The sequence below is a fragment of the Ovis canadensis genome, chromosome 13 (genome assembly GCF_042477335.2).
Source record: "Ovis canadensis isolate MfBH-ARS-UI-01 breed Bighorn chromosome 13, ARS-UI_OviCan_v2, whole genome shotgun sequence".
Lineage (NCBI taxonomy): Eukaryota > Metazoa > Chordata > Mammalia > Artiodactyla > Bovidae > Ovis > Ovis canadensis.
The window spans coordinates 75,880,937-75,894,854 of record NC_091257.1 but is presented as its reverse complement, the minus strand read 5'-3'; the positions used below and the strand labels follow the sequence as shown (position 1 = coordinate 75,894,854).

The 13,918-nt window shown below is 38.4% G+C and overlaps 2 protein-coding genes across 2 annotated transcripts; one reads left to right on the top strand and one right to left on the bottom strand.

The window, feature by feature from the left end:
• The first annotated feature begins 474 nt into the window (after positions 1–474).
• Positions 475–6,366, top strand: DEFB125 (defensin beta 125). Its single transcript, XM_069546356.1, has 2 exons — positions 475–532; positions 6,059–6,366. Exons 1-2 carry the CDS (start codon positions 475–477, stop codon positions 6,364–6,366), a joined length of 366 nt encoding a protein of 121 aa, XP_069402457.1.
• Positions 6,367–9,594: 3,228 nt separating this feature from the next.
• LOC138417135 (small ribosomal subunit protein uS8-like) lies at positions 9,595–10,020 on the bottom strand. The gene has a single exon (XM_069546892.1). It carries the CDS (start codon positions 10,015–10,017, stop codon positions 9,625–9,627), a length of 393 nt encoding a protein of 130 aa, XP_069402993.1. The 5' UTR covers positions 10,018–10,020; the 3' UTR covers positions 9,595–9,624.
• Positions 10,021–13,918: the final 3,898 nt, after the last annotated feature.

The window sequence follows — 13,918 nt, the reverse complement described above, 5'->3', positions numbered from 1 at the left end:
CAAAAATTAATACAAAAAGATGGGGGTGACTTGGGTGGAAAGGCCGATAATCTGCTGGATGTCATGAGCTGTCATGAGATGTAGGTTTGAAACAAGTTGGATCTTGATATAGCATTCTGCTATCTTGGGTATATACACAGTATTGCATACAGAGAGAAAAGTAATGGGCCCCACCCAGGGTTAAGGAGGACTTTGGGGGGAATTATTTCTTCCCATCAGAACTTCCACATCCCCAGGATTATGACTCATGTCATAAGGCCTCAGTTTCCTCTTACAGTTTCTAGAACAAAGCATTACTTCGTCATGCATACTCAACGGTGCAAGTTAATCATCTTGTGTTCTGAGTGGCATGGCCTTCTCCCCCTCTCTGGTTCATCACCCATGATAGGCCCGTAAAGGTGACCACTCGGAATCCTAGCTGTGCAAAGTGTTCTGCACTCCTCGGGACACAGGCCTTCCTCTCTCCCAGCAGCCATGAATCTCCTGATGCTGACCTTCATGCTCTGTGGGTTACTAACCCTGGTGACCAAAGGTAATGGAACCCTATAGTGGAGAGAAGATGCAACTAACCTGAGTTGTTGACCCTGAGTTCCCAGGTGTCTTGAGGGAGAAAGAGGGTCCATAGGAAGAGCTTTGGGCCAAAAAAAGAGCAGTGGAAGTGCTTTCATGATAACTCGATGTCCTACTCTCTAAGAATCTGCTATGGTTGTTCCATCATTAAGTTGTGTTTGACGTTTTGTGACCCCCATGGACTGTAGCACGCCAGGCTGCCAAGCTCCCCTGTCCTGCACTGTCTCCCAGAGTTTGCTCAAGTTCATGTCCACTGAGTCGGTAATGCTGTCTAACCATTTCAACCTCTGCTGCCCCATTCTCCTTTTGCTTTCAACCTTTCCCAGCATCAGAATCTTTTCCAATCAATGGCTCTTCATACTGTCCATGGGGTTCTCCAGACAAGAATACTGGAATGGGTTGCTATTTCCTTTTTCACTGGACCATGTTTTGTCAGAAGTCTTCATTATGACCTGTCCTGGGTGGCCCTGCACAGCATGACTCAGGCAACTATTTATCTGGGGTGACTTCTGAATCATTTCTCCAAAGGCAGGAATTTCCTCAGTCTTCTGAGTAGCCCTCTATTTCTTTCTCTGTAACTAACCATTGTTAACTCAACTTCACTTTGCTTCTGTTTTAACAATTTCATTGCTGCACCTATTTTATAGTTGTGTCTCAGTAGTCCAACTCTTACCACCATCTAGAATTCTTTTTGTCATGAATGTGCTTTCAAAGGAGGCCCTCTGAGGCAAGGTGAACAAGTTCATCACACTATCTGTAGAACTGGTAAAGCTGACATGAGAAAGATAACACAAATTTAAGTTAGAAGTGGGGATAAGTTAAGACTAAAAAGATAAGTGATCAACGGGGAACCTCTGCTAACTGATCAATAAAGAATGAGCTTATGCCTTCTCTTTTAATAATGCTATTTTGGAAACATCAACTTTGGTTAAAAATAATATTTTCAATTGATTAAAAAGTTTCAAGCAATCAGTAGGCTTGTATAAGGTTAAGAAAGAGGCCTTTCCTACCCTAGAATAACAGCTCTTCAGTCTTCTCTTTCAGAATCTCTGAATCAGTCAATGAAGGAATCTAACCTATTAGTGGTATATCCTAGCAGATCCAAACATAGGGGCTTGCCCCATATACTGGCATGGCTAATTCCTTCACCATCTTAAAATCATTGTGTCTTGTCACCTTATATCAAGACCTATGCCAACTGCTATTGAAGAAACTGTCATCTACCCCTATGACAGACCAAATAGATGCCACTTCAATCTATTCTCTCTTATTTCTGAGAACCATTTATCATCCTCTCACATACAGGATACTTTTTTTTGTCTGTTTCCCCTTCCAGAGAGTAAGTGCCATGTGGTTTTGTCTGCTTGGTTTACAAATATATCCCAAGTGCCTAGAATAGAGTCTGTTACATAATTAGGGCTCAAACCTCTCTTGACTGAGGGGCTGTATGTGAATTTTAACTCTGGAGGTAACAGTTGAAAAGTAGTAGTGAGAAATGCAAGTGAGAGGCAAGAGTGAAGCAGAATTGACAGAGCAAGATGATTTAACAAGTTTGGGGGTGGAAGAGAAATACTGCTAAGAGGACACGGATTCCAAGGATGGACCCCATGGAGGAAAAGACACATGGTGAAATAATCTTTGTAGACATGAGGAATGTGGAAGCAATGTTAGACTTTGTCCAGGATGAAAGAGGTGGAATGGTTACCCTTGAAATTTACAGAAAATTTTACCAACGGAAAAGAGTTGAAGAGAATAATGAATCACAGGAGAAGTGGCATGATGCCAACATGTCCCAGGGGAGGAAATAAGAACCAAATTTTCATCATGATCTCTATCTCTCTTTCTCTGTCTCAACCCACAAACAGTACTTTTCATACTTTACCAAATTAAATCGAAAAAGAGTTGTTTTGAGAATTACTTGACTTTCCTCACACATTATTATCTTCCTCCAACATACAGCCTTTGCATTAGTTGTTTCCTAGAATACATCAACATGGGTGCTTCTCGGGTAGTTTGCTGAGAAAGATGGTTATGTAGTTGCTTAATGCAACAAATTAGTTTCACTTTAGATCTGTATCCTCCTTCCAATAAATTATGATGCTTCTTAGAAAGCCTACTTTATTTCTTGCCTGAGCTCATCGTTCTTTCTTAACCACTATTTTGCACTGACATTCTTTCTCTTCAATTTTCCTGCTCCACTCCTGTCTGTGTCTGCCTCCTACCCCATCTTAGGACTTTATCCCACATCTCAAGATTTTAAAAATTCAAATAGCACTTTTATTTTTACCATCGCCAACACTCATACCAGTGAGAATTGGAAAATTTCCTGCCATATCAGTAAGCAAAGGATGCCACAATCATCAGCAATTGCAGCCACCATGGATGGTGAGCCCTGATGGAACTCAGGAAGAATATCTGCCATTTAGCAGTCATCAGACTGCAGTCACTCCCCATGGTGAGTGCTGAGGAAACTCAGGATGTGAAAACCCAGAAGAATTGGCCCCAGATAGGTGAAGCGGATATCAAAGGAATGATTTCAGTGAGTCCAGACTCTTGTATCTCCCCATGCATAGAAAAACAATAACTTCCTTAACTTGATGTCTGAGTTTTCTTTAATTCACAATAATCTTTTGATGTTCTAACTACCTGCCCTTTGTTGGAAAACTTCTGTATAATCTGGCTAGCTGCCTTGCCTTCTTGGAGCAGTTCCTTCAGAGTTAGTTGAGATGCTGCCTCCTGGGCTTCAGTCGTGAAACTTTCTGCTACATAAAACATAACTCTCAACTTTTAAGTTGTGTGTTTTTAGTCAACATTAGCATGGCTTTGCACCCATCTTCCCTTTCCCTTTTGACATAGCTGAGGAAGTATGCTTTCTCCGAATCTGTCAAACACTATATATGAGCCTGATCCTGGTCACCGAATCAAGGACTGTGCCTTCCTTTTGTCTCTTTTCCCTCTTCTATGTTAATTTCTCTCTTTCTCCTTGTTTTTTTCTTAATACTTGCAAATGTGTTCTCTTATTTCCCAGTATTCAAAAGAAGAAAAATTATCCCTGGACTCCATATTGTCTTCAAGTACTCTTCTGCTCTTCCTCATAGCTAAACTTCCTAAGAGTTTGGTCTCCAGATAGCATTTTCAAGTCTTCTCTCATTCACATGTCAATCACTTTACTTCTGTTTCTCCATTTCCTACCACTCTGAAGATTACCGGTGAGACTCATCATGTTAAATACAATAGAGACACCTGCCTTATTAGCAGTATTTGCCAACAAAGTGTGCCAACACACATTCACCAACAAACATGTGGAAACATGTTCCTTTAGGAAACATTTTCCACAGTTTCATAATCTAGTCATACCTGATACAACTTTCCTTGTGTCCCTTTGGCATTCACCATTTTCCTGCACATCGGTCTGACTTGCACTGGCAGTATCCTCAAAGAATGGTTGATTGCTTGCAAATCAACCTTGTAGGAAGCAGTCCAGAAATGGCAGGGAATTATCAGCTCACTCTAGGATCATCTGTCAACTAGTGGCAGGCAGGATGGTGGAAAAAATATTCCAGCTCCTCTATCCCTCAAGAATGATAGCTTTGTCCTGGCCATATACTTGCTGCCAGAGTTCCCCACAGGATCACGCTCCAGTCAACCACATGGGTAACTAACTGTACCACTCCCCTTTTTTTCGCTTTTTACCTCCCTAACTTCCACATTTCCAGACCAATAAAAGTGTGGTGTGATGGTGTGAATTGCATCTAAACTCATTTGTTTATAGTTTGTTTGTTGTTTATACAACACTCACAGTTTTTCCCAAGGTTTCTTTTGGGGAAGCTAATCTGATTCTCTAGTGCCTCATTCTCCTGTTTTGCTTCAATTTTTCTGGCCGTTTCTCCTGAATTTTTTCCTCCTTTCTGAGCTCTCATTATTGATACCAAAATTTAATTGTGGTCTCCCTTTTTGTCTCATATTTATCCAACACTCACTATAACTCTAACTTTAATTATAAATACCCTTAAGCAATGATCCCACAGTTTACATATGGAGTCCAAACTTGTTTACTGAATTACCACAGGTATTTCCCCACTGCTCTTTGGACATTTAAGGTATAACATGTTATATGCCCCAAAACGAATACTTGTAGCCATCCTTTCCTCATCCTTTCAAATTTTGTTCTTTCCACAATTTACTATTCTATGAATGGCAGGTAGCACAACTCTCCAAATCAACTCAGAAGTGTAATAATTTACTTGGATTGCTGCATATTCCTCTGACCTTATATTCAAACAATCAGTGTCTTGAAACTGTCCTCTTCTTCCACAACTCTCACAGTCCCAGTTCCAGCCACCATCAAGTTTTTTTTTAATGTTTATTTATTTTTTCGCCTGTGACATATCTTAGTTGAGGTACACGAGGTCTTCAATCTTTGTTTCAGCATGCAGGATTTCTAGTTGCAATATACAGCGTCCTCAGCTGTGGCATGCCAACTTTTAGTCGTGGCTCAGGGGATCTAGTTCCCTGCCTAGGGATCAAACCAAGGCCCCCTGCAGTAGGAGCTCAGATTCTTAGCCACTGGACAACCAGGGAAGTCCTTGCCATCATGTTTTACCTGGTCAAAGCCCCTAACTTGTTTCCCAGATTCTTCTCCTTCTTTTCCCTTATCCAATTTCCATGTGAAATCCTAATTACCTAAAACACAGGTTAAATTAGCTCATATGATGGTTTCAAATAAATCAAAATGCTTAATAATGACCTAAAGCAACTAGGGGATGGCATCACTACTTCAAGTTCATTTTGCCTCATGCTCTTTTGCTCTTTGCACATTACACTCCAGACTCTAGAATCTTCACTTACCTTAAAGACACTATACTATTTCTCAGTATTGGGACTGAGGATTTGCTGGTCCTTTCCAGAAATACTCTTTGCCTTCTGTATACCCTGTTGCCTCCTTTCATCATTTTTGCCTTGCCATGGCTTAAGTATCAGCTTTACTTATGTCTATCTCTCTGTCTCTTTGTCTCCCTCTTCCCTTCTTCTCTAGGCTCTCTCCTGCCTCCTCCCCTCTCCTTCTCTCTGTCCCTCTTCCCATCCACAGCAGTTTCCTTGATGGCACACCACAGTTTTTAATATACAGTTTTAGTTTTCTTCTTTTTCTGTCCCAGTGACTTGTAGTATTTTTAATCATATCCCTTTAAATGGTAAAGAATCTTCCTGTAATGCAGGAGATCCTGCAATGCAGGAGATCCAGGTTTGATCGCTGTGTCAGGAAGATCTCCTAGAGAAGGAAATGGCAACCCACTCCAGTATTCTTGCCTGGGAAATCTCATGGACAGGGGAGCCTGGCGGGCTACAGTCCATGGGGTTGCAAAGAGTTGGACACAACTGAGCAACTAACACTTTAGATGGTGGTAGTAGTGGTTGTCAAATTTTTGAGTTTGGGTTTGTCATCTTGTTGCTAGAGTTTAAAAATTAACTGTTTGTTTATTCACTGTAGCTGGCTGGTTTGTTCAAAGATGCTGGAAGAATGATATAGGATACTGCAGAAAACGATGCTTCCTTATCGAAAGGTACAAACTCCTTTGTATGAACAAGCTATCGTGCTGCATTCCACTAAGCAGTGATGATCCATACACTCAATGGCCAATCCAGCCCCCACCACTGGAAGATGTAACTGCTGAATTTGTTACACAGGATGATATTCCCTTTACCCCTGCATCTGGGATGGATGATTCAGTTACAATTGAAATGACTCAAGAAAGCACAGCAATTAGACCCAGATCTTCCCAGAGAGATTCTTCTTAGATTTCAACACCTACTACTCATGAGAGCATTGAGAATACAACATTTTCTGATGACCTTGAGACAGGATATTTATATAAGCCTTGGGACTCATAGCCAGGAGACAATTCTACTGATGTTATTTTACCAGGGAAAGTTCAATCAGGGATTGGATGACTAGAGATGAACATAATGCTACTGCCAAGGCAAGAACAAAGAGTTACCTTACAAGTCCACATGTATAAAGATAAATGTATAGAGGATATAGGGATTCTTCATATTTGGCTTAAGTTCTTTTTCTGTTTTCATCTGCTCTACTAATATATATGTGATAATATCTGGTCTTTGGTGATATATGTCTGTCTGTACATTTTTCCCTAATAAATAAACAAATAAGTGTCACAGTTCTGAGCTGCCTCAATAGTAGACACAGAAATTTTGATATAATTTCTGAAACACTAATATCCTATGTGAAGAACCTATGAATTCACATACAAGGTTTCAGATAAGTCCTCCCTTTCTTGTCTCTCTGTTTCCACCAACATTTTTTGTAAGTGCTGACTTTAAATCCCTTGCTTGTATCATGAGGCCAAATTTTGTTTAATACTTCAACCTGAAACAAACCTAGTTATAGTCAGAAACTCATTCACCACAAACGTTTAACTAGATAGAGGAGCAAGTGGGACTTGCCTTCAGAACACATCCTATTAAGAACTACATCACAAATTCTGCTTATCTTTTCAATGCTCTTTCCATTTAGATATTTACTCAAAACCTGCAACCGCGGTTGTTTCATGGAGTGCCTCTCCAGAGGTGCGTTTTGACCATGAATACTGATCATGTGTAGGGTGCCTATGCTTCATCTGCCTCTGTCATGCACTGGTGGTTCTGCCACTTTACTCTCTGAAATCATGGAGAAGCAGTTATTCACTCCAAGGTTGATTCATATACTGTGCTATGGCTGGGGTGTTACTGAGAGCCACAGTCTCAGATGCCCACATATCTCAGAATCGAGAAGGTTTACTCTCTAATTCTTTTTATTTTGTCTGGGTCAAGTTGCCAGGGATCCCGGCTATAGAAGAGGTATTCGGCCTCAGGCCACTGACCCTTAAGTAGACCTCATATTCCAATAGCTCTTGGGCCTCCTGTTAGGCTGACAAACACCCTACTTTGCCTGGGACTGAGGGTCTTCCCAGAACATGGGAGTTAGAGACCGAGACCAAGAAAGTCTTTAGCAAGCCTGGGCAACTTGATCACCTTCTTTCTAGTGTACCTTGGCCCAAGTTGCTCTTCTCCATTTCTTTTGTATGGCAACACCTCATCACACAGGTCACATGCCAACTTCACAGAGGCATTCTTTCACGACGAAGACATCCTGAGACCACCACTCTGCCTCAGCCTAGAGTATTCTTCTTCTATGCCTTTCCCGTAAATGTCATCTCCTTAGAAATAATCCACTCCTCCCTCTACTTTGCATCATCTTCTTCCTATCACTGAACTCTTCGAAATATTTTGTAGATTTCTTTGCTGTCCTTCTGCATTATTTCATTAGTTATGTACATATAGCCTGTCATCACCACTCAAATGTACACAGAGTCCTTATACCGTGCTCTGGTTCCTGACTGTGTCCCAAGCTGGTAGACCAGTGCCTTGTGCATGGTGGATGCTCAATAAAGATTTGAGCACTTGCTGTTCATGTCATCTCAACAAATATGAGAAGGTCGGACAATACAAAGTAGTAATAATCAATCTTAGATACTGGATATAACATTTTTTCAAACATATTCATATTGATAATTTAAGGGAAATAGTTTTTTGACCCTCAGTTTTTTAATGTCTTGTGATACTCAGCATTCTTAACATGCTATTCTATCTCTACTTTCTCAATTCCTCTTCTTTCACTCTTAAAAGAAAACTTACCTCAAACCCCTTTTTTTCTAACAAGCATGGATTGCTCATCATGGAAAAACCTACAGGTATCAAGCCAGTGGATAATTCAAAGATTGGTGCTGTTATTCAGAAACTAAGTAATCACAGACTTTGGACAGCAAATCCTTTGGAAAATCAAGTGACTTTCAATTTTTGTTTATCAAAGCAGGGACAGCAAAGCAAATCAGCTGGTGGTTGATAGATCTTTGTAAGTAAGTTTTGGTGATAGCTTACAATGGAATTTGTAACTTGTAAAGACTTAAAAGAACTACATTTCTCCTTCTCTCTATTTCTATCTCTCTCTGCATATCTATCATTTATATATCTGACATGTAATCTTTCAATCTTCATATTTACTTTTTGATTGAATAAGGTTGCTCATTGATTACATGTTTAAAAATGAAAACTGAGAATAAATTTGGTATGACCTTCATTTCATCAGTATAATATGTCTATCTACACATAAACTAAGACTTCCTAGGTGGCTCAGTGGAAATGAATCCTTCTGTCAATGCAGGAGACATAAGTTCAATCCTTGTGTCGGAAGGATCCCCAGGAGAAGAAATGGCAACCTCTCCAGTATTCTTACCTATGAAATTTTGTGGACAGAGGAGCTTGTCAGGCTACAGTCCATGAAGCTGCAAAAGAGTCAGACAGAATTTTTCAACTAAACAACAACACATAAACTAATAGATGGTAAGCACTATTTACTAAAAGGATGTATTTATAATAAAACATACAGGTTAATAATTATTTTTCACATGCATGTGGTTCGAACCAATTTTGTTCCAAATATTGCAATAGCAACTCAACATTGAATATGTTGTGAAATATTTAAAGCTTTATAAACAGATTTCACAATAAAAATTATAATATATGTTCATTTTTGCAGAAAAATATGATAGAATGAATAATAATAGACTTTCAAAAAATAGATATTGCATTAAATTCTAATTTTATGGGTATGGCAGAATATAAACAAACTTAAAATTTAAAAAGGAAAAATTTTATAATATTTCTAATTGCTAAGGAACTCTTTTTGCATATTAAATGGATTATTGTGAATAACAGATTCTATGCATTCAGATTGAATTGAAAAGAAAATCTGTAATATTTTTACGTGCCAATTTTTATAACACACCTATAATCATATCATCTTATTATATGAGTTTATTATGGAATATTTTATGTCTCAATTTAAAATTGTTTTAGAAAACACTTAACCTTCAAAATTCAAAACAGTTAGGCTACGTACATCACCTGGTGCAGACTGATGATGTTTGTCTATTACCCTGATTGTTATGTTTTGTTTTTTTTTTCCTCTGAGGCATTTTATTTGTATGTATTACATCCCTAGAAAAAGAATCCAAGGATTTCCCCTCCTGTATGTTTTCGTCTTGCTTCTTCATGGTCCATGATGCCAGCTGAGGTTGTCAGTACAGTGAAACCAAACTGACGGGATGGGAGCAGGTTATTCTGCCATTTTTCTAGATCTTTGAGTTGTACATCAAATCTGGGGCTGATCACTCCACACTTATTTAGCCTGCCTGTGAGGTTCACAACAATTTTCCCAGCCCTGTGATCATCAATGATTTCAAATTTGCCAATGTAACCATGCTTCATCATCACTGTTAGAAACCTGACGATGACTTTGGAGCACGGCCTAATAAGGACCTGGCATTTGCCTCTCTTCTCGGCATTGTTGATACTCTTTAGAGCATCAGCCAGGACATTCATATGCACCATTATAGCGGCACAGAAAGATGGCGGAAAGACTGTTATGTTTTTTAAAACATTTCTCTATATTCTTTTTCCATGATTGTAGGCATTCACCATTGTGCAGCATGATAGCTTTTGCTTGCTTTTCATTACTGCTGTTTAGGATGCCCGTAGCTTAATAATCCATCAGTTCTCTAAAAGGGAATTGGCCTCCAAATTGTTGCTAACTTCATATAAAATGTTAGAAACATAGTATTTGCATTTGCTTCCCCCTTTTTTTTTTTCACTTTATTTTACTTTACAATACTGTATTGGTTTTGCCATACATTGACATGAATCCACCATGGGTGTACATGCATTCCCAAACATGAACCCCCCTCCAGCCTCCCTCCCCATAACATCTCTCTGGGTCATCACCGTGCACCAGCCCCAAGCATGCTGTATCCTGCGTCGGACATAGACTGCTTCCCTTTTGCATAGATTCCATTTATAGTCTGAAATACTATATCTCTTAAGTTATACTTGTTAGACATGTGATCTGGTACATTAGACATATTTTACATTTATACATCCTCCATTCTCAAGGTTTCCTTTTCATTTTATTGATGGTAACTTTTAAAGTACAAGTTTTAAATGTCGATGAACTTTCATTTTTTGTCTGTTGTTTTTGGTGTCATATCTAAAAATTCATTGCTAAACTCAAGATCATGAAGATTTGCTCTTGCATTTTCTTCTGATAACTTTTAATTTTAACTCTTACATTTATCTCTTTGATCCATTTTAATTTTTGTATGATATCATATAAGAATCTAAATCTGGTCCTTTATACATGGTTCTCTAGTTTCCTCAATTCTGTTTGTTAAAAAGATGATTATATCTTCATTTAATTGTTTTGAAATCCTTATAGAAAATCAGTTGACATAGCATTAAGATTCATTTCCAGACCCTCATTCTATTCCATTGATACGTGTATCTAGTTGTTTTGGATAGTCCCCATTGCCTGTCAGGTTTGATGATTCACCAGGACTCATAAGACCTATATAAGCTCATGTGTGCAATTTATTACATTTAAAGAGTACAGGCTAAAATCAGCAAAGGAAAACGATATGGAATGCATCTAGGAGAAACCAGGTGTGAGATTCTTAGTGAAGTCACATGGACATAGCCTTATTCTCCCAGTCATAATGTGTGATAACACATTTACAGTGCTCCCAGACAAGGAAGCTCACTAGAGCCTTGGTGTCCAGGGTTTTTATTGGGGATCAGTTACATAGGCTTGGAGCATCCATGTGAGTGAAATTAGCTACTCAGTCTTCAATCCCTTCTTCCAGTGTTCATACAGATACAGTTTAGCTTAAAAGCCCCAGTCTTATAAAAATAAGTATTTATTATTAATATATATTAATATTATATATAATATAATATTATATTATATATAATATAATGTGATTGGCATGGCCCAAGCCACAGTTCTAGAGACATTTTCTCAGGCAGGATATTTTAAGAGCTCAAAAATTATTTGCGATTCTGGTTATAGACCAATTCTGATGGCTTTTGAAATGTGTAGGCTTGGGCAATCACAAATGTGTTGAGTTAGTTATTTAGTTCATAGTTCACATCCATGGCCCTTTACGCAGGCCCTCTTACAGAAAAATGATCCTGATTCTGTGAGAATCCACAATTAGGTTAACAGTTACATTATGAGTGTAAAAATAACATCAGGATCTGGGCTTCCCAGGTAGCGCTAGTGGTAAAGATCCCACCTCCCAATGCAGGAGACGAAAGAGATGGGGATTTGATCTCTGGGTTGGGAAGATCCCCTGGAGAAAAAAATGGAAACCTACTCCACTTTTTGCCTGGAGAATCCCATGGACAGAGGAGCTTGGTGGGCTACAGTCCAGTGGGGTCACAAAGAGTCCGACACAACTAAAGCGACTTAGCACACTTGCAAGTATATTCCTAACACAGAGAAGCTAACGTGGGTTAGGGATGGACTTCAAGAAGCAAGCAATCACTCTGTAAATCCATTATATAATTTTTCATATTTGTGTACTAATATATTACTTTATTCCCTCTTCATCTATGACTTTTACTTTATGATAAATTTGTATAGAACTATTTAGCATAGAAACTAGCCAATGGTTAACTAAATCCAGTTTTTCCTCAGGCAAGTGATATTACATTGCTAATATATTCCCAGGATGCTTTAACTATACTCCTCAATATATCTGATCATCAATATCGATATTATCTCGTGACTTAATCAATAAGATAATTGAACATTATTAACAATGCCAATGTTACACCATTTCACAGTAGATCATAATACAATTTAGTTTCATTTACAGAACAAATTAGTAAGAATTGAAGAAATCTTAACTATGCTTTCCCAACAGAAATGGCACTTGCCCATATAAAAGAGATAATTACGGGGACTTCTCTGGTGGTTCAGTGGCTAGTACACCTCAATTCCACCGCAGGCAGCATGGATTTGAACCCTGGTCAGGGAACTAACATTCTGCACACCACATGGTACACCCAATAAATAAAATAAAGATATTATTATGGACAGATATTGTTACAATTATTTCATTATCTCTGGGTTTGAAGCGGCTTAGCAGCAACAGCAGCAGCAGCAGAGACAACGCCTTGCTTAATAGTGTTTCTCTGACATTACTCAGACATAACATGCATTTCAGATGCCAATCTTATTTTATTTCCCTCATTCTTTGAGGCAAATTCAATAAATGCCCAAAAGTAAGTTAGTTCCTAAAAATTTATACATATTACTGTTTCAGGAACTTTTCTTTTTAAATTTATTTTTAATCAAATTTTATAAAATTATAATAGTTAATATGTAATACTATGTGCTTTAGGTGTACAGCAAAGTATTGTTATTTTTTCCAGATAATATTTCATCACAAGTTGCTACAAGATATTGAATATAATTCCCTGTTCTATACAGTATATCTTTGAGCTTATCTATTTTATATATAGTAGTTTGTTAATTCTATACTCTTGATTTGTCCCTTCTCCCCTCTTCACTTTGATAATCATGTTTGTTTTCTACATACATGAGTCTCTTTCTGTTTTATATGTGTATTCTTTTGTATTATTTTTTTGGTTTCACATATAGAAGATATAATATTTATCATTCTCTGTTTGACTTACTTCACTAAGTAAAATATTCTCTGGATCCATCTGTGTTGTTGCAAATGGCATTATTTTATTATATATATTGTTGTTGTTCAGTCCCTCAGTCATGCCCAACTCTTTGCAGCCCCATGGACTGCAGCACACCAGGCTTCCCTGTCCATCACCATCTCCCAGAGCTGGCTCAAACTCATGTTCATTGAATTGGTGATGCCATCCAAACATTTCATTCTCCATTGTCCCCTTCTCCTCCTGCCTTCAATCTTTCCCAGCATCAGGGTCTTTTCAATGAGTCATCTCTTCACATCAGGTGGCCAAGGTATTTCAGCTTCGGCTTCAGCATCAGTCCTTCCAATGAATATTTGGTGTTGATTTCCTTTAGGATTGATTGGTTTGATCTTCTTTCAGTCCAAGGGACTCTCAAGAGTCTTCTCCAACACCACAGTTCGAAAGCATCAATTTTTCAGTGCTCGGCCTTCTTTATCGTCCAACTCTCACATCCATGTGTGACTACTATATGGAAAAACCATAGCTTTGACTATATGGACCTTTGACAGCAAAGTAATGTCTCAGCTTTTTAGTATGCTTTCTAGGTTTGTCATAACTATTCTTCCAAGGAGCAAGGGTCTTTTAATTTCATGGCAGCAGTCACCTTCCACAGTGATTTTGGAGCCCAAGAAAATAAAATCTGTCATTGCTTCTACTTTTCTGCCTTCTATTTGCCATGAAGTGATGGGACTGGATGTCATGAACTCCATTTTTTGAATATTGAATT

Coding starts and splice junctions, on each gene's coding strand:
- DEFB125 (XM_069546356.1), top strand. CDS start 475: ATGAATCTCCTGATGCTGACCTTCATGCTCTGTGGGTTACTAACCCTG. Junction 533..6,058: donor ACTAACCCTGGTGACCAAAG/GTAATGGAACCC, acceptor TATTCACTGTAG/CTGGCTGGTTTGTTCAAAGA.
- LOC138417135 (XM_069546892.1), bottom strand. CDS start 10,017: ATGGTGCATATGAATGTCCTGGCTGATGCTCTAAAGAGTATCAACAAT.